Source organism: Polistes canadensis, unplaced genomic scaffold (assembly GCF_001313835.1).
Source record: "Polistes canadensis isolate GaletaPanama2010 unplaced genomic scaffold, ASM131383v1 scaffold_38, whole genome shotgun sequence".
In the NCBI taxonomy this organism is placed as follows: Eukaryota; Metazoa; Arthropoda; class Insecta; order Hymenoptera; family Vespidae; genus Polistes; species Polistes canadensis.
Genome location: NW_014569585.1, coordinates 231,426 through 252,748, shown reverse-complemented (window position 1 = coordinate 252,748; position 21,323 = coordinate 231,426). Strand labels below are relative to the sequence as shown.

General features: G+C 32.4%; 1 protein-coding gene across 2 annotated transcripts in view; it reads right to left on the bottom strand.

Moving 5' to 3' along the window:
• Nucleotides 1–3,942: 3,942 nt before the first annotated feature.
• Nucleotides 3,943–21,323, bottom strand: part of LOC106784624 (serine-rich adhesin for platelets) — a 90,532-nt gene continuing 73,151 nt past the window's right edge. For both annotated transcript variants that reach the window (XM_014744374.1, XM_014744375.1), the window contains 7 exons: nt 15,934–16,058; nt 14,889–15,096; nt 13,774–13,888; nt 8,056–8,293; nt 7,579–7,965; nt 7,207–7,458; nt 3,943–7,108 (listed from right to left, as the gene is read on the bottom strand). In XM_014744374.1, the coding sequence (XP_014599860.1) occupies nt 5,207–7,108; nt 7,207–7,458; nt 7,579–7,965; nt 8,056–8,293; nt 13,774–13,888; nt 14,889–15,096; nt 15,934–16,058 (3,227 nt within the window). In that variant the 3' untranslated portion in view covers nt 3,943–5,206. The remainder of the gene's footprint in view (nt 7,109–7,206; nt 7,459–7,578; nt 7,966–8,055; nt 8,294–13,773; nt 13,889–14,888; nt 15,097–15,933; nt 16,059–21,323) is intronic.

The window sequence follows — 21,323 nt, the reverse complement described above, 5'->3', positions numbered from 1 at the left end:
CATTCATTGGCACAAGGGCGAATTAAACGACTATTAATTTTTTAATACATCCGTATTATCGAAATATTATCATCATTATTAGACAAAATATGTCGATAATACATTTTATACGGAGAATAATTACTGTCTCAATTTTATTTGTATCTTCAATATTTTCTCCTTCTTTTCATTTTTCTCTTGCGCATTTTTTTTCTATTTGATTCTTTACGCAGACAGCTTCTCTTAGTAAACATCGTTATAGAATTCATTATTAGAATATCGTAATAGTAACTCGCCCGCGAGCTTAGGTTAACAATATTTCTTGTTTATTCCTCCTCTCTTTCTTTTTCTCCTTCTTTCTGTTTTACTTTCCCTTTATCATTTAAATTATCCTTGAAGTCACCTGTCAGATAAATATATGTTATATATTATGTATATATATATTTATATTCATCAGTGTATGTTAGAATTTAATTCATATTTGTAGTATATATATGCATACATATTTTGAAATTCATTATTTATTTCTCTCTTTAACTTTGTTATCATCTCATTTAGATTTTTATAATATACTTATTTCATTTCCCGTTAACGCGAGGATAGAAGTCAGTTCAAATTCGATCACGTTTTTATTCTTAATGATTTTTATCTTGTTACGTTAGTTAGACGCAACTGTAAACTTATATCTTTGATGAATATTAATGATTCTTGATCGTTTTTTTTTTTGTTATTTTTTATTTTCAACAGATTCTACGAGAAGATAAACGACGCAATCGGGTTTGAGGTGGGGTTGGGGCGAGGTTCATTAGATATACGAATAATCATTTGTTATACGTTATTATTAACAGATAATTTGAAAAACGAGGACTTGGTTGGATAAGATATTATTCTTTTTTTTTCTTTTTCTCCCTCTCTCTCTCTCTCTCTCTCTTCCTGCTTCTTCACTCTTCGGAAGAGAAAAAAAGATTATACGACAAACATTATACTCGGTTGTACCCCCGTAATTGACAATGGTCATTGAATATATGAGAAGGACACGTAGCGCGAATAAACAATGAATTGACAATTAAGGACGGTGTTGCCATAATGCAACCCTCTTGGCCCATTTGAGATATCAAAGTTTCAAAGTTACTATAACCCTTTTTTTTTCTTTTTCATCATTGCTCTTCCTTTCTGTCTCTCTCTTTCTTTCTTTCTTTTATTTTTGTTCAATTTGTTTTTTTGTTCATATCAATCACAGTAAAATCACAAGAGTACTCGTATCCCGTTTATCGTAAAACTGATGAAAAACCATATAATTCTATTTTTTTTCTGGTATCACGAAGGCTCTCGGCTTCGGTCGAGAGGTTTTTACTACCAACGTACCAACAAACAACTAGTTCAAAATAAATTGTTCATTAGATTTATTAACCGTCTATAATTCCCTTTGAGACTTATATATTAATAACATATTTTTGGACAAGAATATTGATAATTAAGTTAATTGAAATGTATTTCCCTCTGATCAATGAAAATTATGTAATTTTTCTAATTTTTCTTTTCAAAAATATATTAACGTTATTTTCATAATAATCAAGTCAAATTATCTCAAATTGGATTTATACTTATGAACGTATGAATATATAGATTATACTAATTGGGATAAGAATATTTTTGTGACTCACTGTACATACGAACGTATAAATATATTAATCCCATTCCACGAATCCAATTTGATTTTCATTAATCATCCTAACCGATAAAAAAAAAGCATTAATATTAAAGCGAACATTGAAAAATAAACTTTCAAGTATAACATTTGAATAATTATTCCGTTTCGAAATTTTTCAATCGCGTGTATTCTAATTCGCTTTTCTTTTTACGTTCGTTAAATCTTTCTCGCGATTATATTATTCATTAGATTAATATAATTTTTAATTAATTCTTTTCTTCGTTAAAATCTTAGGATACTTGAAACATTAGATATAGAGAGACGATCTAACTATATCATTTGAAACTATCCATTAGAAATTGTATCGATCGTTATTGATTTGATTGTCCGGCTAGATTTACAAATTTTCCATCATCTTCTTCGTTTTCTTTTTTTTTTGTTTTTTCTTTTTTTCCATTATTTTTTTTTCATCATTTTTTTTTTGCCAATTTCGTTAGAAAACATTGGCCCGCGGTTTGTTCGGCCTTATCAAGAAGAGGGGGTTAGAGACAATATTTCTTTAAACTAGGAAAGTGACAAATAAATATGTAGGTCAGGCACAGATAGTGTTTGATAATTGATCATATATAGTCTATACATTTACTTTACGCAACACTCATTCTCTTTCTCTCTCTCTCTCTCTCTCTCTCTTGTATATTTATTGATTTTCTTTTTTTGTATTTTTTAATTAACTCACGTCTTCAACACATTTGTTCTTTCTGTTTAATCGTTCCGAAATTTGCCGACAGATTATAAAAGTTTATCCTTCCACTTCTTCGTCATTTTCAACTTTCGTAAATTTGTTTAGGATTACAAGTTCGTACATTTATTTAAAAGGAAGTTTGCACATTTATAGTTCGAAAGAAGAGATAGACAAGACGATTGACGGATCGATATATTTTAGAACGAATATATATTTATATATTATTTAATACACAAATTATTTCCTAACGTGATCAACTTCAGAAATGAACAGGGGATACGAAAATCAATGAAAGAAAATTCATACAAACGTCTGTGTCCAATTTGATTTTGTTTCAAAATTATAGACACTTTTGTGTTCTTATAATCTACGGTAGTTTATTTATATAAAAAGTACACGAAATGATTTGCATCTAAGCTTGCCGTTATTGTATCATCGAATTGCACAATCTTGCAGTCTTTCCAAAATTTCAGATACCCGTTGAATCCGTTGACAATCTTTTTGCATATTCGTTTGAAGTTGGCATAGAAATACTGACAATGAATCTCGAATACGCAATTATTTTCAAATGGATTCAAAAATCAATATCCAAAATATAATTATTACGCATTTGTAACTTTGAACGTACGAACAGAATAGAAAATAATTAGTAGTACTTCCAGTTAATGAACTCTGAGCATCGGAACTGAAAGAATTAAATTGAATTAACAAAATGCGTGACTCAAAGAGAGCAAGAAATAAATAATAGCGAGTTTTAAAACACTGTTTGAAAATGCAAACACACTATCGAGGATTATTAAAATACAAAAGTGTTTAAAACTTTGAAATAAACTCAAATAGGATACATTTTTATATGAACCTTTGTTCGTTGTTTTCGAGAACTTTTGTTCATTTCTGAAGCAACTGTCACATATTACGAAACCTTCTGTATAAATATTTTCTTGTTTTTTTTCTACTCTTCAGCAATTATTCCTGATGGAAACAGACGATTTAGATTTGTAAGAATCATTTGGTTTTCTAAAGTCAACTCTTTGATATTCGTTTGATTTTCATTTTGATTTTTATTTGATCTATTTAGCGCAATCGAAAAAATGAACAAACCAAAGTGTTTTGTAAGGAACAATTAAGCGAGTTAACGCTAAACGATCTTTCGAGATCGTTTGAATCCGAGGTTCTAATTTGCCCCGTTTAAAAAATAAACCTACTTTAATTATTAAAAAAAAAAAAAAAAAAAAAAAGACAAAAAACAAAACAAATAAAATAATTAAAAAAGTCTACAAAATATCTTAAAATTATATTCGAATTTTCTCTTTCACTTTCACTCACTTTCACTCTCTTTCACTCTATCTCTCTCCTTCGAAAACGATAACGTAAGACTAGAGTTCAACAATACATGCGGTTTCTAATCGCTTCTCGGACACGCCGATATTATCTGATAGTATAAAAATATAAACATTTAAAGAAAACAAACGGCAGGAAGAAAAAAAAAAGTTCAATTAAAATCGTATAGAAGATTAAAAAATGCGCGTGTTTTTCGTCATTTCATTCGGTTTCCTTCTTTTCGAATTCGTTTCCTATTGTTTTTTCCGAGCCAGTCGATCATTCGTCCGATCAAATTATCAGAAAGACTATTAGGCTGGGTCTTTCTCATATTACGTTTTTTTTTTTTTTTTCAATTAATATCTTAATTATTTCTTATCTTCTTCACATACATAATTTTTTATGTTTACTTCATCACACACGCAATTGGTAGTCAATCCGTCTACGAATCAACATTTTAGTCTCTAACTAAACGCCTAACCATATCCTATGTATTATATATAATAATAATAATATTAATAATAATAATAATAATAATAATAATAATAATATATATATATAAACTTGTATAGTGTGTTTTAAAGGTGTCTCTTATATATATGTACATAGATAGCTGCACACATGCGTTAAATGCGCTTTAAGCGACAGACTTTATGCGTACACCATGTGTGATTTTCTATTATATTTTATTTTATTTTATTTTATTTTATTTTACTTTATTTTATTTTATTTAATCCGATGTCGAACGAGACGAATACCACACCCACCTCCTTCACGTTACGGAATTAATTTTTTCTAAACTTACAACCCCTCATCCCCCTTCCAACCCCTCCCCCAAGCCCCTAGTTTTATTTTCATCGTATATTTTTTGTGGGTGGATTGAAAAGTTTGGAGCCTAAGTTGAAAACGTTTATTCATATATTTTTTTTTTAAACAAAAGTAAGTTAGATTGACAAAAAATTGTTTCTACGTTAGGCTCAAAATTTGATAATCCATCCACGTGTATATGGATGCGATTATGCAAGCGCATCTATTCAAGGACACAACATTAATATTTTAGTGGCCAATGCCCATGAGTTTCGACAATAAATTAAATTATACTATGCACCGTATATTAGATTTGTTTAGTTTAGGAAGAATAATAACTAAGGATAGCGCGATTTAGGAAATCGTGCATTGGAAATAGAAGGGTCAACAACGAAATTCAAAGAATTGGTTTAAAAAGTCTTGGAAACGGATCGATTTCAAAATCGAACCGATGGATTGATTTCGTTATAGGGGTTTAACTTGAAAAGGGGGTAGAAGAAAATTTGGTAGCGATTTGGCAAAACAAATTGGCGTTCGATCGCGTGCCGATTTTACGAGAGACCAAGGTATTATTTTCTACATTCATTGAGACCGTGTAATGCGTTAGATTAGCTGTTGCAACAAAACGGTTGTCGAGCCCACCATTCGCGTCTCGAGGAATTGGAAGAAGTGTCTCTCTCGGCTTGCCGATCGACGCGTAGGTCGTATCACTTGATCTCCTCGCGACTGTGCGATTTGTGTGATTGCGTTGGTGGCGAGGACGATCCAAACTCGGTGCTAGTAATCGTCGTCGTCGTCGTCGTCGTAGTAGTAGTAGTTTGTCTCTTTGGCCGGAAACTAGCAGTCAATGTTGATATCCAACCGGTTTGAGATTGTTGAGATGTTTGATCGTGCAAGGAACTACTGTTGCTGTTACTCCTAGTGCTGTCGATGCTCATCCCAGATTTGAAACGAGAAAACAAACCTGGCGATGACTTTTTGGATGCAGCTGGGGAAGAAAATGCATTGACTTTTTTATTGGACTTTGCCGATTCCTTGCACAGCATCGAATCTAAACTACCAGTGTGCTGTAGTTCCTCTGCTTTTTTGGCGTCTAACGAACCCAATAAGACACCTTCCGTTTGTTTTGTTATCTTAGATATGTCTTCCATACTAGCGGAACTTCGTCTAATTTCTATTTTACCCATGTCTTCTCTATCATCCAATCCGCAGGGCGACGAATTGTCAGGATTGACGATTATTTCTGGCCTCTTTCGTTGCTGTTGATTGTTACTCGTTTGCCTAACTTCGATTTCCTTAAACTCGATGTCTATATCAATGTCGAGACTTTTTTGCCCCTTTAAATTTTTATTACCCTCGGGATTGGACAGATTCCGTCGATGCTTCGATTCGATCGTTCTGTTTTCCTTCTCCCTTGGTAGAACTTCCAACGAGGTTGACGATTTTCTTTCTTTCGCAAATACCGTCTTCCAAACTTTGTTCTTGCAATCTTGCGTTTTCCTTACTTTAGATAACGTCATCGCTCTCTTATCTATTGTTGACAATTCTACTACAGTTGCTATTTTTCCTCCATGTTCCTTACTCCCACCCACTTTCCTGAGATTACATCTTTTGCAAATGTTGGAAAGATCGTGCTGCTGTTGATGTCTTGTGGAAACGGTACAGGTACTGCTACTGCTCACGGAGTTGCTTTTATTCAGACTTTTGGCCACGTGTTTGGTGGCTTTTGGACTAGGTGAATCTTTGGAGTCAAAACTAATGCTCAAACGATCGGTAAAATTTCTCAAACGCGACAACAAGGATTTGTGATTGTTGGATAAATTGGTCTTGTCGTCGCAAGAACAACACAACGAAACAACAGATTCTCGAGTGATCGACATGTCCTTGCGATTTATACCAGAAGATGATTGATGCTTCGAACCATTACTTCTCGTAGATGATTCTGTAGCATCACCAATCGCATTACCGTTACCCTCGACCACTTGAATCTCATTGATGATTTTCTCATCGAAGAAAGTTGAATCGTCACGTTCGAGTTCCTCGAGAATTTTACTCCCGTCGATCGATTTAACGCTAACGGGCGAGCTCATATTACTTTCGAGAATATTTTCACCGCGACTACGTTTTCTTTCGCGTTCGTGTTCTCTCATAGCTCGTGCCAATTCGTAATTATGGTAATCCAAGGATGATTTCTCTCTGCTACCCTTTCGACTACCAGGATAACTCTTCCTACCTCCTGAACTAACAGGAGCTCCTTCCGTTGATATTTTAAACTTTAACGTCTTCTCGCTGATTTCAACTTCAGTTGCCGTTTCGGGATCGGAACTTTCGAGGTTATCCGCTTCCTCGATAGTCAGATTCTCCGTAATGTCATCCTCTGTCGAACGTGATCTCGAATGAATCGTACAGGCTGAACGTTTAGAACGCATACTGTGAGACGATGTAGATTTAACGACCGTCGAGGTGCTCGTGTTGCCAGCTTGAGCCAACGATTGATTCGAATCACCAATATCGGCTACACTTTTACGATGATGACGTTCATCCTTCGCTGCCTCATTCAATTTTTCATAATACTCGAGAGCTTCCCTAACTGGTCGTACTATCAGATCCTACAAATAAATTCGTTTGAATATTTTTCGTTGCAGTTAAAAATATTTTAGAATCGTACAGGTAATAAAATTTGATTGATTTTCTTCGAGTAAGTTACCTCAAGTTCTAGAAACAATGCGCCGAGTGCTTCGAAGAGAGGAAGAAGAACTAGGCCGATAAATCTGCACTGCGACAATGGTTTAGTTACTTTGTCGCGGTCCATAAATGGAGTTACTGGAAGCCCTTCGAGTTTCTCAGCGTCGCTTTGCTTGAAGAATTCTTGAAGCAGACTGTCCAACCAGGGTTCCGCGACTTCCATAGGCCGTGCCTCGTTACTGATGTCGGCAACCTTTATGAGGATCATCGATAGCTACATAAAAACAAACTCGGTTATAAAGACCAAGTCTAAAAATGGGTTGGTAGTTATCGAAATTATAATCCATAGCAATCACGTAAATAAAATAAGAAGAATAAAAGTAAATGTTTTTACCAGATTAATGTGGACCTTGTTTGAGTAATCAAAGTCCGGCACGATGACGGTGAACTGGTCGAGTATCTCGTTATGCCTGGCCATGTCGGTTGCAAGAATGCATCTTATGATACCTTCGCGTACAGTCCTGTAGGTCGAACAGTCCAAGGACGCCAAGATGTTACACTCGGCTGACTCTAAGACACGAAAGGCCACCGAGCAATGATGATTCTCCAGGGGCGAGATGTCGTTGTAGCGTAAAGCCAACTCGGTACGTGCATTTATCTGATAGATATTATTGTAACCAGGATGATCAAGGTCGTGGCAAATGCAGGAGACAATTAGGATGAAGACCTCGAGGTAACCGATCCGCGACGGTAAATCTACCGCCCAAGCAATAGCGTACATCTAAATTCAAACAAATGATTATTTTTAGAATAATTCACATAACTTCGAATACTTGATGATGATCAGATATATAGCATTAATTGATGTTACCATCTGCGCTACGCAGAAGCAGTGCCGAAAGTTATGGAATGGCACCTCGTTGTAATTTATGAAGACCTCGTAAAGGAAGTTCCTCAATATAGTTAAAGGAATGTTAAATTTTTGAGGTAGCTCGAGTTCAACGAACATTGTTTGCAACATCCAAAGGAGTTCTGCGTCTTCCCATTGTCGAGCATCAAAGGCTGGTGAACGAAGCCCTTCTCGAGCGTTCGATGCCATAGCCACGTCGCTGAAACAATCAGAAAACATCAAGATTTTATAATCTTTTCTAATTACACCGTTATATATAACATATAATTCATTTATATCGCAATACACACTAGGCATGATTTTAAACTTGACTTTAATTTTTATACTGTTCTGTTTAATTGGCAATACAAATTTTGGGTTGGCACCACGAAATCACGTTGGCATCGCGATAATGCACGTGGCGGTCGCCATTATTGGTACGCCACATCTGATTATTAGTCGGCTAACGGTGGCTTAATAGCATTTCGTGGTAACGCGCTAAGAAGCTTACGTCGCCATGATGAATAACACGACCCATTCCATCATAACAATGTGTGTATATATATATATTATATATTACAAATATATACAGAATGTTTCACAATATTTTGGACCCATTTCAGCGGTGAGCAAGGAATATAAAATCAATGAAAAATAACTCATACTGTCACGTTGTGTCCAATTCGAACATATTTCAAAGTTTTAACCACTTTTTTGTTCCAATAATCCACAACAGTTTATCTTCATATAAAGTGTACGAAATCACCAATAACGGTTTGCATTTCAGCTTGCAGTCATTGTACCATCGAATTCCGCGATCTTTCACAAATTCTAATTACCATTGTTTTCAAATGAATTCAAAAATCTGAATCCAAAATCTAATTACGCGTTTGTAATTTTTAACACACACAGCAAATGGAAATTAATGAAGTACGTCTAGTTAAAGAATTTGGAACATCGGAACTGAAATAATTCAATTTAATGAACGAAATGTTTGACATCAAAGATGACAAGAAATAATACTATTTGGAAATGAAAACCGAGGATTATTTTTGTGAAAATTAACTATTGAGGATTATTGGAATAAAAAAAATGGTTAAAACTTTGAAACATGGTCTAATAGGACACATGCCTTTAGAAAACTTTTTTTTATTTTTCTCTGTCCCCTATAATAGTGGTTATTATGCATTACGAAACACCCTGTATATAGAAAAATAATTATATGTGTGAGTTATTTTTAGACATTAAAAGATAAGTTTCGATTATTTTTTGTTTACTTTTATTTGTCAAAAATAAAGTAGGGTACATATTTCATTTATAATTGAAATAATTACAAGTTCTTCTTGAACGACCGGTGTTACTTTGAAATGAACGAAGTAAACTACCGAGAAATAATCGTTTTCCAATTATCTCGTAATCATTGTTCATTATCGTTTGAAAACTAAAGTATAATAATTAATAACAAAGTAATAGGTTTTCTAATTTCGTAGTTTTTCTTCTTTTAAATATGATTGAAAGGGCTTATTATTATCGAATGCATGATATTATTAAGGATAGATGGGAAATACAGGAATTTTATATTTACGAAATAATTTATATGATTTTTTCAGTGGTATTTCAGGTATATCGTAAGATTTACATTAAGAATCGTTATTTTGAGGTCAATCTTTTTGTTAGATAATCAACGATGAGGGAACGTAGTTGAATTATGGCAAAATGAAAGCTTTAACTAATGCACCGCATTGGAATCAAGTATAGGAGAGTAAACGATTAAAAGAGAACTCGAAATCCTCGGATTATTGATGATCCAAAACCAACAGTAGGATTTACACGTCAAGTGTAGTTCGATTGGTCCTATTATCTATTTTATGTGATTCGTCAGAACTCGAACAATACGATTCAACAATTAATTTAACATTCTCATAGAATCTTTGACTTTAAACAATGTTAATGTAAGAAAAATCTTTATTAACAAATAAAACAAGGATTTCTCGTTGTAAATCTAACGAATATTTTCCTTAATGACCACGTTCTAGTAAAAACTGTATACTTGACTCATAAAAAGCGTTAATTATTCCCTCAAATTAAATTACGTCAGATTAAAATTCTAAACCCGAACGATTCTTAATCAAATTTTTTCCCCTTTAACGCGAAGTAATGCAATTTTCTTCGAATTAACTTAGCGTAGTCGAAATTATTTTTATTGAAATCTTTATCCCACAATACGGAAATATGTTTTAACGTAAAAATAGAAAGAAATGATTTCTTTACGCATGTAACGATAAATTATGACGTTAATTTTGGCACGAGCCAATGAGAGAGCGGTTTGAATCAATTCGTAAATTGAATTTACGTCTCAAGGTAGAATAGTAGTCTGTGATAAAGTACCCAACTTATCAAATTTTATCGTGTGTGTCCTTTTACATACAATTTACTTACCGTTACACCGTTCTAATCTATTCAATTAATTCTAATTACTTTTATTATGGTAATTTTCCACTTCATACAATTCTGTTCAAAATAAATTCTATTGTAAATAAATGAATTACCAAGTATGAGAACCAATAGGGTTTGGATTGTTTTATACTTAAGAAAAAGAGACCACGAAAACCATGAAATATAAGTTTTTGTGCAAGTGCACGTAGTATCGGTTCGATTCGGTTGGATTCACTAATATTAATCGTTAAAGTTGTGTCACACGTGTATTTGATAGCAAACAATACGTGTCCAGAAATAAAACTACCATCCCAATTATGAACTTTTATCTTTGATTTTCAATCTATCTTTTATCTCCCCTTCACATGTTCATTAATTTTAATTTTAGGTTGACCATTTAGGTCTAATCCTAGTAAATCAATCTATTGTTCTTCCAAGAACCCAAAAGATTTGTTCAATTTGTTCTTGGGTAGACGTGAGTCGCATAAACTGATAATGGTGATTGCTATTAATTCGTCAAAAAGAAAAAAAAGAAAAATGAACCTTGTCGAAAAAATTTCATAGTAAATTAATTAAAGGTAATTCTACTCGCTTTTGTTAAAGTTTACTTCAACGTAATAAATTGAAGACACTTTTAAGTACTTTGTTGAAATTGTTTGTCGTTTATTGAACAAAAATAATATTATAAGTTTCCCTATTATTAGTATTAGAAGTAAGTATAGTGTTTGTTGAAAGCTAATAGCGTGACGTAATAAATCCAACGATAGTTAGGTCCTGAATCTTGCTTTTAATCGTATCAAAGTAGAAACCTCTAACGCAAACATAAACGAACTAAGGTATTACATGGGTTATGTACCTAACGTAAAAGTAGTATCAATTAAGGAACACGCAAAAGGGTGGAGGTTGTTGTTCCATAGAAAGCAGGAACGTGTAAAGTAATCTTTATTGAATCTATGGCATAATGCCAATTTTACTAAAGCTGCATAAATCGATATACATAAACGAAAGATGTTTAAAAGGTGTTGTGGGGTGGGGTAAAGGGTAACCATCAACCACTATACATACTATACTACATTTACACGATCTTACTCTATACGTAACAAACCACATTCCTCGACATTGCTGAAATATGCATATGCGAAAGGTCCTATTTTAAGATTCTCCAAGTTCTTCCGCTCTTCCTCGAATTACCATTTTCCATCAACGTATTCTCGGTTGGCTTCCATTTAAAACGAATCACAGTAAATGGAAAATGATCTTCGTACAATGGATTCTTGAAAGATGATAATTAAATATTTCATTCATAAATCTTCCAAAAGAAAAATATCTAACTAAATACTAATTCCATTTTATTTGAATCACTATAAGATACTTATCTGATTTATAAAATTAGAATTTCTATTCTATAAAATTAATATTCATTTATATTAAAGATAAAAGTTAATTTGAAACATGTATTATTTACGATACACGTGAAAAATTTTAATTGATCACTAATCTTAACAAAAATTTTCATTACAAATGTGTACCAATTCAAATTTATACTGTAGACAACTAACATACTACATGAACTGTATATTAATTAAATGTTTTACTGGAATATTACATTATTCCTCTTTTATTATTTTTCAAACGGAAATTGACATAAAAATGTATTTGATCGTTAAAGAAAAACAAAATTTTCGTTCGATGCAATTTTCGAATATTGCGATATTTCGTTTCAGTCAAACAGAATATTTGCTTTTGTACGCAATTCTACGAAATAAATTTTAAAGCAGAAAGGAGAACAAAAAGTGTTCCACATTGCTTTCAATATTTTTATAAAAAAGCGAAATAAAACTCGAAGTATCGGATTAACAAGAGACCAAAAGGGACAAATGAGTTTGAAAGGAATTAAATCAGTTGAATAGTTTTTAGTATTACTTTTTTTTCCTGGTTTTTTTTTTAATTTTCTTTTAACTAAAAAGCAAAACGTAAAAAGCTTTGATTGCGCTAAACGACGAGAAGAAAATCGAGAAGAGCGTTTCTCGTGTCGCATGCGAACAAAAAGGGAGTAAATAAAATCCTTGAAACACGTGCTTTCATTTCGGACTTTTCTGTGTATACGTATGTGTCTGTATCTATATATTTTTAAAACTTAACACGACATATCCGCATTGGTCCTTGAAGAAAACGCATAAATTTTGCAACATTAAAAAAAGATTGGCTACTACCCAAAATCTTAAGCTTGAATACGTGACAAATCCAAGAAATCATTCTACTTCGTGATTTTCCTATTCCTTAATTTAAATATTTTTAACATTCGTACGAAAACATAAATGAAAATACAAGCAATAACAAAATGTTCAAAGAAAGGTATAAAAAAAATGTTATACGTTTTTCAACTTTGCATTTGTTTCAATCTTTGCTTCGTTTCAATTTCCTTTGCACGCAATATCTGCATTTCTGCGTTAAGTGAAAAAAGTTGATAAACTTTCGAATACCGGACCGAAAAAGAGAGAAAAAAAAAATAATAATAATAATAAGCATCGATTTAATCGAATCCGAATTCAATAATTATCGATTGTAAGACATTAAATCAATAAGTAATTTAAATACATTTTCTATACGAAACGTACAATTTAAAAACGTAAATGTGATTCATAAAAATGAAAATATATCGTGTGAGATATTTAAAATAGGAAATCAAAAATCAACTAATAATGATTTCCATTCGACATATTTTTTGTATCAACGCTAACAACAATCGAATTATCTCAATTGGCATATTTGAAATAATTCACTTAGTATATTTGAAGATAACATAAAATTTACGAGTCATATTGCAAGTAGGATTCATCGTTTGGGTAATCGTAACGTTGGATAGGCTCTTAATCATGCCAATTAAGGTATGTTGATAGAAGCAACTCGTTCACGTCGTTCATCAGATCAACGATGATATAACTCGAAACACCGACATATTGTCGCCTAATTAATAGGATTATAACCAGCGCATAATCATCTTTGGCTACCAAGTCTGATGACCTATTCCGAACACGAGTGCATCTCTCATAACTGCTATTGCAATCGAACATTTCAACTCTCTGATAACCTATGCGCAACGATTTTGTTGATAAAACCTAAAGGTCTTATCAGTATTAGATTTTTTCATTAAAAATTGAAACCTTTGAAATAGTTTATATCAGAATAACGCGTCCTTGTGAAATTATTTATCTTTTGATAATGAGAATAATTATGAAGAGAGATAAAATTTTTTCGACTTACCAGATGTCGAAAAACTTCAATTGCACTTTCCGCTTCTGACTGTCACTCTTACGACGATACTGCAACTTTTTACATTCTTTCGAGGTACTGGGTTCTGGAAGTTGCTTGTAGAAACCTGGAAATGACGTGATTATAAAGCTGAGTCTTCCAACAAGGATTTTCCAACAAGGTCGTTTAAGATAATCCAGGGTATATATTCAAGTAGAACAAACGATTATTAAAGGAAATCAAGGAAAACTTGCTTAAAGGATTGACACTGATTATTCAAATTTAAAATAAAGTAAAAGCAGAAATGAGATGAGAAGATTTGAACGATTTCTTTTTTTAACTGGAAAAACAGTTTTATAATCTTAAATTGATTGAGAAATAGAAATAGGATAGTTTACCGTTAGCGTATAAATGTTTACCGAACATGGTTTACGCTCGACTTGAGTTTACTCTCCTACGATTGTTTATTCGATCTTACGTTTGTCTTTCGAGTCTCCGATATTGCATGGAAACAAAAATAATAGAAAATAAGAGAATTTTTTTAAAGCGGTCTAAATTGGCTGCGTAATTTCAAAAATATCTCAATAAAGTTAATGATCGTGTCGTTTATTTACAAATAAAAAAACAGCAGCTGATAGGTGTAGAAGAAAATCAACAAAGTTCATTCTCTAATTATTGGAATTAAAACTAAAATAGAAAAATGATATAAAAGTAACTAAAAATAAGAATAAAATTAAAGAATAGAATACAAAAAAGAAAACTAGAGTTCATTTAAAGTAGCACCTATAATGATAGCGATAATTGTAGTTATAAAAACATAGAACAAAAAAATGAAGCTGATAGCTATAAAGAAAAAGTTTAATTTTCTATTGGATTACAATCAGAATAAAAATATATAATAAACGTAATAAAAAAAAAATGATAATAATATTTTTGAAAACAAAAAAAATACCACTCTCTCCAGCGGACCCATCCCCTCCCAACAAAAAAAAACAAAACACCAGAGTTCATTTTAAAGTGGTGCTAGTAGTAAAATAGTTGTATAGTTGTAAGAACGAAGGATACAAAAGTAGGATCGAAGGTGAAAGAGTTCAGTAGTAGGGATATCTCATCTTTGACGTACTTACCTAGCCAACTGAGATGCTCGGTGGTCTCAAGCTTGTTCTTGAAACTGTCGACCTGACTCTTAAGTTCCCGAAGTGCCAACGGTGGTGAAGCGCAAATAGCTTGCTGGTGCTCGCGCAGTTCCCGCTCGAGGCTTGCCACGCGGCTCTCGAGTGTCCGTACAACTTCCAGCTCCATCATCCCCAAAGAGGCGGGGTGAGCTCCGACGACCTTGAATAATATCCCTCCACTTACTATGACACACTCTTCTTCTCCTTTCTTTCCTTTTCTTTTTTACCTCTCATACATTGAACGCTTCTTTCCTTTCCAACCTTTATTATACTCCTCCTCCTCCTACCCTCCCGACCTCCTCTAACCCCTGTCTTTCCATTCTTTTCTCTATTCTTTTCTTCTTCCTTTTTTTCTTTTTTCTTTTTTTTTTCTTTTTGAAGAAGAGAGAATATTTCACGTTTCACGATTCACTACATTTCTTTCAAACGGTTCGATATAAATTCTCTACCTCGATTACTTCAACAATCCACCCACTCTCACCTCAACCCCATTCTAACCCACCCTTCTTCATTTTCTACTGTTCATTCCTTGTGTTTTCATTAAGTATAATTATACTTAAGCAGAATTACATTCAATTATTAATGGGATTTGAATTCAAATCTATGAACTAGAACTTATTATTATTAGAGGATTATTATTGTTAGATTGTTATAGTAGAAACGCGTTCTCATTTGTTTCTATCAATAATCGCCTATTCGTGAGCCATTGAACAATTTGTAATTGTACAAAACCGATCTACGCATTTACCAATCTGTTGTTATTAAATCGGATTATATCTTAACGAATAATACATGAATCGAATTGTACGATTCAACCTGGATTACTTCGACCATGTAACTCAATACTCGTATGTTAATATAGGAATATATGTTTGTTTGTATTCATTCGTTACAAGGATTGAAAACAGTAAAGTAGTATTGGATGTAAGGGTTCATGTAGATTTCGAACAAAATTGAATATTTATAGATAGAATGACAATAACAATGTTGCTTTTACCTGAAGAACATAGGGCGTGTCGGGTGTGTTGGCAGGTAGATGACAGGAAATATTCAGGAGCTTATCTCCCTTACGAAGCTTCACGATATCCAGAGGACCAGCCTCTGCTGCGCTTCTAAAGAGTTCTGAAACATTAATTAAAACAAAATTACCGAACATTAATCCAACGATCTTTTATTTTCTTTAACAAAATAAAATATTTTGATCGAATAACATTGATACAGCAACAAAAAGTTTGTCGAAAAATGTTAACGAACACAAACATTTGACCAATTGATCCAGCAATTGCTTTTTTTATTTTACGGACTAACTTGATAAATGGAAATTAACGAAAGCAAAAAGTATCAAAAAAATAATATAATAAACAAAATATTTAACTAAATTAATCCATTAATCTTTTTATTTTATAAGATAAAATAAAATCCCTTGGTCAAGTAACATTAACGGATACAAAATTATCAATCAAATAATTCACCAATCGTTTTTTATAAGATACCAGAAAGCAAATAACGAAAAAAAAACCCAATCGTTAAAGACGAAGTAAAGGTCATAGAATTTGCTGACGTAAGATGAGAATAAAAGAAAAGTGGTAATGATGGTTTTTTTTTCTATGAAATAGAAAGTAAAGGACGAAAATAGGGTAGAATAGGGTTAACGATGATCTGCCGATTCCTTTTTAGATCCTTTCAATATATTAGATTGTTCAAAAAGTAATTTTTCGTACAAAGATTTCGTTTGTCGCGTTTATCCGATAAAATCTTTTGAAATTCTAGAGGAAAAGACATTTCAGACGTGATGTAGATCCTTCATGTATTTCGATCCGTCATGATTCAAAGTTTCCTTCTGATAATTTCGATTTAAAAAATGCACCACGTTCGTGTGTTCCAGTTAAACGAGATGATATCAAAATGAAGAAACTGTGGATTGCTAATTTTTAAATAATAACGCAAAAAACAACAATTCAGAAGTTGAATTTATTAAATTCGACCCATTCACGATCATCGAAAATAATTTGAATTCTAAATACGATAAAATCTTCTTTTATTTATCATTGAAAAAACAAAATTACTTTTCGAACGATTTGATACGTTACGTGTGAGTGTATACGTGTACTTGCTTATGGATATCAAAAGCAGATACTCGAGTATTTCATGGAGGAATGAAAAATGGGTTTTCTTGAGAATCCTATCATGTGTATCATAGCTTTCACGGGGATCATTTATAAAGTTCTTTTACTTTTTTACTTTCACACCTGTGTCAAATGGTCTCTTTCAATGGAAAATTCTTAAAAAAAAAAAAAAAAAAAAAGGTAAAAAGATTCTCAATGTTATCCTTCTATTATTTAATATATAACTAATGAAAGTTAAAATTGATATGGCAAAATAAGAAAGGTTAGTGATAAAGTAAATAAATAAATATATAACTAGATGGTTCTAAACTGATAAAAGTTTATTCGTAACCTCGGTAACAAAGGCAAGACTTGATTTTACAAAGGAAAATGTTGAAACGACGTGGATGGAAGGAATGATTCTATTTGAATGAATTCTACGGTCAGAACACCGACCACATGGCAAAAGAGAAACACACAGAAAAAGATAGAGATAGAGATATATAGAAAGAGAGGGAGAGAGATAAAGAGAGAACAAACGAGTTTCCGTATTTGAAATAAGTTTCCACCCCTTTCACAGAGGTTGGGTTACCTCTTGGGATTTGCAAACGTGACGAGCTTACGAGAATAAACAAAAAGCGAGCTTACGAGGGTAAAAAATCGGACAGCTGGCGAGCAGACTATTCGTAAGATACGTTTCATTTCTTTTTGTTTTTTCTAGTCGAACTAAAAAGTATAAAATAACAACTAAATAAAAAAACTAAAATTACGTGTTAAATTTACGATAATACAAATCGAGCAAAGATATTATCTCGAGTTAGGTTTAAAAATGATTATAATGTTAAAATGAACTTTCGTGTCTTCTCATTGTTTGTGTGTGTGTGTGTATGTGTGTACGTGTGTGTGTCGTAAGTTCGTACGACCATAACTTAGCCCGAGTAAACACATCGGCATCGAGTGGGTTCATCGTTTGTCAAGTAAACTGTTCTAATTGATTCGAAAACTAGGAGCGGCTAGCTTCTACAATCATAAGGGAGAGAAAGTCATGTTATTTAATTCTTAAATACAGTTGTCGTATTTTTAGTCGTGACGCGTTAGACGATCTTTGATCTTTTCCAACCTTATAATATATACCTTCGAGACGTTTACTTCAAAATTCAAACACGAATCGACATAAAAAAGAAAGAAGAAAAAAAAAACGAACAAAAAAAACAAAAAAAAAGACAGAAAAGTAATAGAAAGCAATCATAAAAGTATAAATTTACACATCGCACCAACTTCCATCTAATTTGTTCTTTTAACGAATTAAAATTAAAATGAAAAAATAAAAATAAAAACATTTGTAAGATTAAACAAATATTAAATCAAATTAAACGAAGAGACAAATCTCTATATGCAGGGTACTGTAATGTCAATGTGATTTTCTCGCACTTAGGTTGGAACTTTTTGAAAGCGTTGTTTATGAGAACGTTGCCGACTCGGTGATCGAAAGTACGCGAACGATCGTCTCTCAGCACGATTTTTACGACCGACCGAATCTTACTCTCTCAATGTTCCTCCGACGAAGAATAAACGCGTCCACGACAGATAGAAGAGAAAAAGAAAGAGAGAGAAAGAGAGAAAGAGAGAGAGAGATAGAGAGAGAGAGAGAAAGAGTAAGTAAGTATATGTGAGAGTGAGAGTGAGTGACAGTGAGAGAAAGAGAAAGGGAGATGCAGAAGCTGCAAGAGGAAGGAAGAGGAGAGTCCATCTTCTGCTACCCGTCGTCCATTGGCTCTAATAGGATAATGAAACGTGAATCATGAACGTACGGCGGACGATTATATTTTTATTCTGACCCACGCTCAATTTATTCATTATTTTGTTGAGGCCAATATCATTGGGACGAGGTGCAGGAAGCCATTGTACTCGGAATGTATCGCCTCGCGAGTTTCCATCACGGTCGATTCGATCCTTGCCAATGAACTATAAACTTAATCAACATTCATTCGAAATTACATCGATTATTGTTCGATTAATATCGTACAATAAATAATAGGATAGTTGAAGTTCTATTGTTATTAGGTTTCTGAGATAAGTAACAGCAATTAATATTCGTTTTTAATTTAACTCTGATTCTTCTGGATTTTTTATTTGATCGTAGTTATGCAGATCCTTGCCAATGAACTATCAACTTAATCAACATTATACAATAAATTGTAGGATAGTTGAGGTTCCATTGTTATTAGGTTTCTGAGATAAGTAACAGTAATTAATATTCGTTTTTAATTTAACTCTGATTCTTCTAGATTTTTTATTTTATCGTAGTTATGCAGATCCTTGACAATGAACTATCAACTTCATCAACATTATACAATAAATCGTAGGATAGTTGAGGTTCCATTGTTATTAGGTTTCTGAGATAAGTAACAGCAATTAATATTCGTTTTTAATTTAACTCTGATTCTTGTAGATTTTTTATTTGATCGTAGTTATGCAGATCCTTGTCAATGAACTATCAATTCAATCAACATTATACAATAAATCGTAGGATAGTTAAGGTTCCATTGTTATTAGGTTTCTGAGATGAGTAATAGCAATTAATATTCATTTTTAATTTAACTCTGATTCTTCTAGATTTTTTATTTGATCATTGTTATGCAGATCCTTGTCAATGAACTATCAACTTAATCAACATTATACAATAAATCGTAGGATAGTTGAGGTTCCATTGTTATTAGGTTTGTGAGGTAAATAATTGCAATTATTATCTATTTTTAATTTAATTTGGATTTTGTAAGATATTTATTTGATTGTGATTAAGCAAATCTTTGTCAATGAGCCGCCAACTCAATTCACATTCATTCAAAATCACATCGGTTGCTGTTGATTAACGTCATACAATATATTGTCGGATAATTGACGTTCTACCGTTATTAGGTTTGTACGATAAATAATTGTAATTATTATTTATTTTCAATTTAATTTGGATTTGTTACGATTTTTATTTGATTGTGGTTAAGGAAATCATTGTCAATGAATTACCAACCTAATTAAGATTAATTTCAAATGAAATCATAAAGAAAAATATAGTAAAATCTCTAGTATCCTCAATTTTTTCACCGATTCTACAGTAAAATAGCATCAATTTTCAAGGTTGAAACAAAAATTGAGATAATCAACCCTGCAAATAATAAAACGTTGGGATACTAAAAGCAGTTTCACTGTATTAATTACAATAAAAATAAAATAAAATAAATGTAAATTGACTTAACTTTGGAAACTAAGTCATTTTGATTGGTTTAGTAGTTGCAGTGTTAAGAAAGTAGTCCTTAAACTAACTGAGAAAACTTTCTCGTTTCAACTTGAACAGTTTTGACTTTAGAAAACTTTAATGTCGATAGTCTGTGCTTTAATTCCTACCTAAAAAAAGAGCGTAATTACTAATAAACATAAAAAAGAATAATTCGAATGATACTGATGCATTGATTTTGAATCCTAATCAATGTATTAAAGATAGTTAAATAATGTAAAATAGAATGAAGACTGTTTCAATCGATTGCACTCGATGAAAGTTTCACCGATCATGTTCTCGGTCACCGGGGACATAATTTTTCATTTGAATGGTATGCACTTTGAATAGCTACCTATGTTCTTTTTATCGGTACGCTTTCGCAACCATTCGCGTATCCCGTATATATGCGTATTTATACGGTTAGCTCATGCAATAAATGGTAATACTAGGGTGAAGTAAATAGTAGGTGGCGGTAAATATCGATCGAATACGACTACGCATACAAGCAACACCAGTCTACGTTAAAGCGTTCTCCCGGGCTCTTCTTCGTTACCAACTTCTTGGAAATTCATTAATCCTCTTCATTGAACAGAACTACCAATCGAAATATCCACGAAATCTCTCGAATTTCCAAGAAGTTAGAAACTAAACTTTTCCAACGCTAAATATTTTATCCTCCTTTCGTATTTTCGTTTTTTTCGGTTTTTTCTTACAATAAGATGTCTTTTTTAAAATAACCCAAGGTGGCTTTTTATTTAATATTTTCGATGTAGTGGGGAGATAGAAGAGGAAATACATTATTCTTTCGCGTTTAAATGAAAAATGAAAAACGACGAGAGCAAAGTATATATATATAAAAAAAAAAAGAAAGAAAAAAGAAAGAAAGTAAAAGAAGAGGAAGAAAAAATAATAAAGGGAGAGTAAAAATTAACTTTATCGTGTCAGGGTTGGGTGTTTTATAAATTATGAATAGTGACTCTTAACGTTGACCGAGCAAGAAATATAATT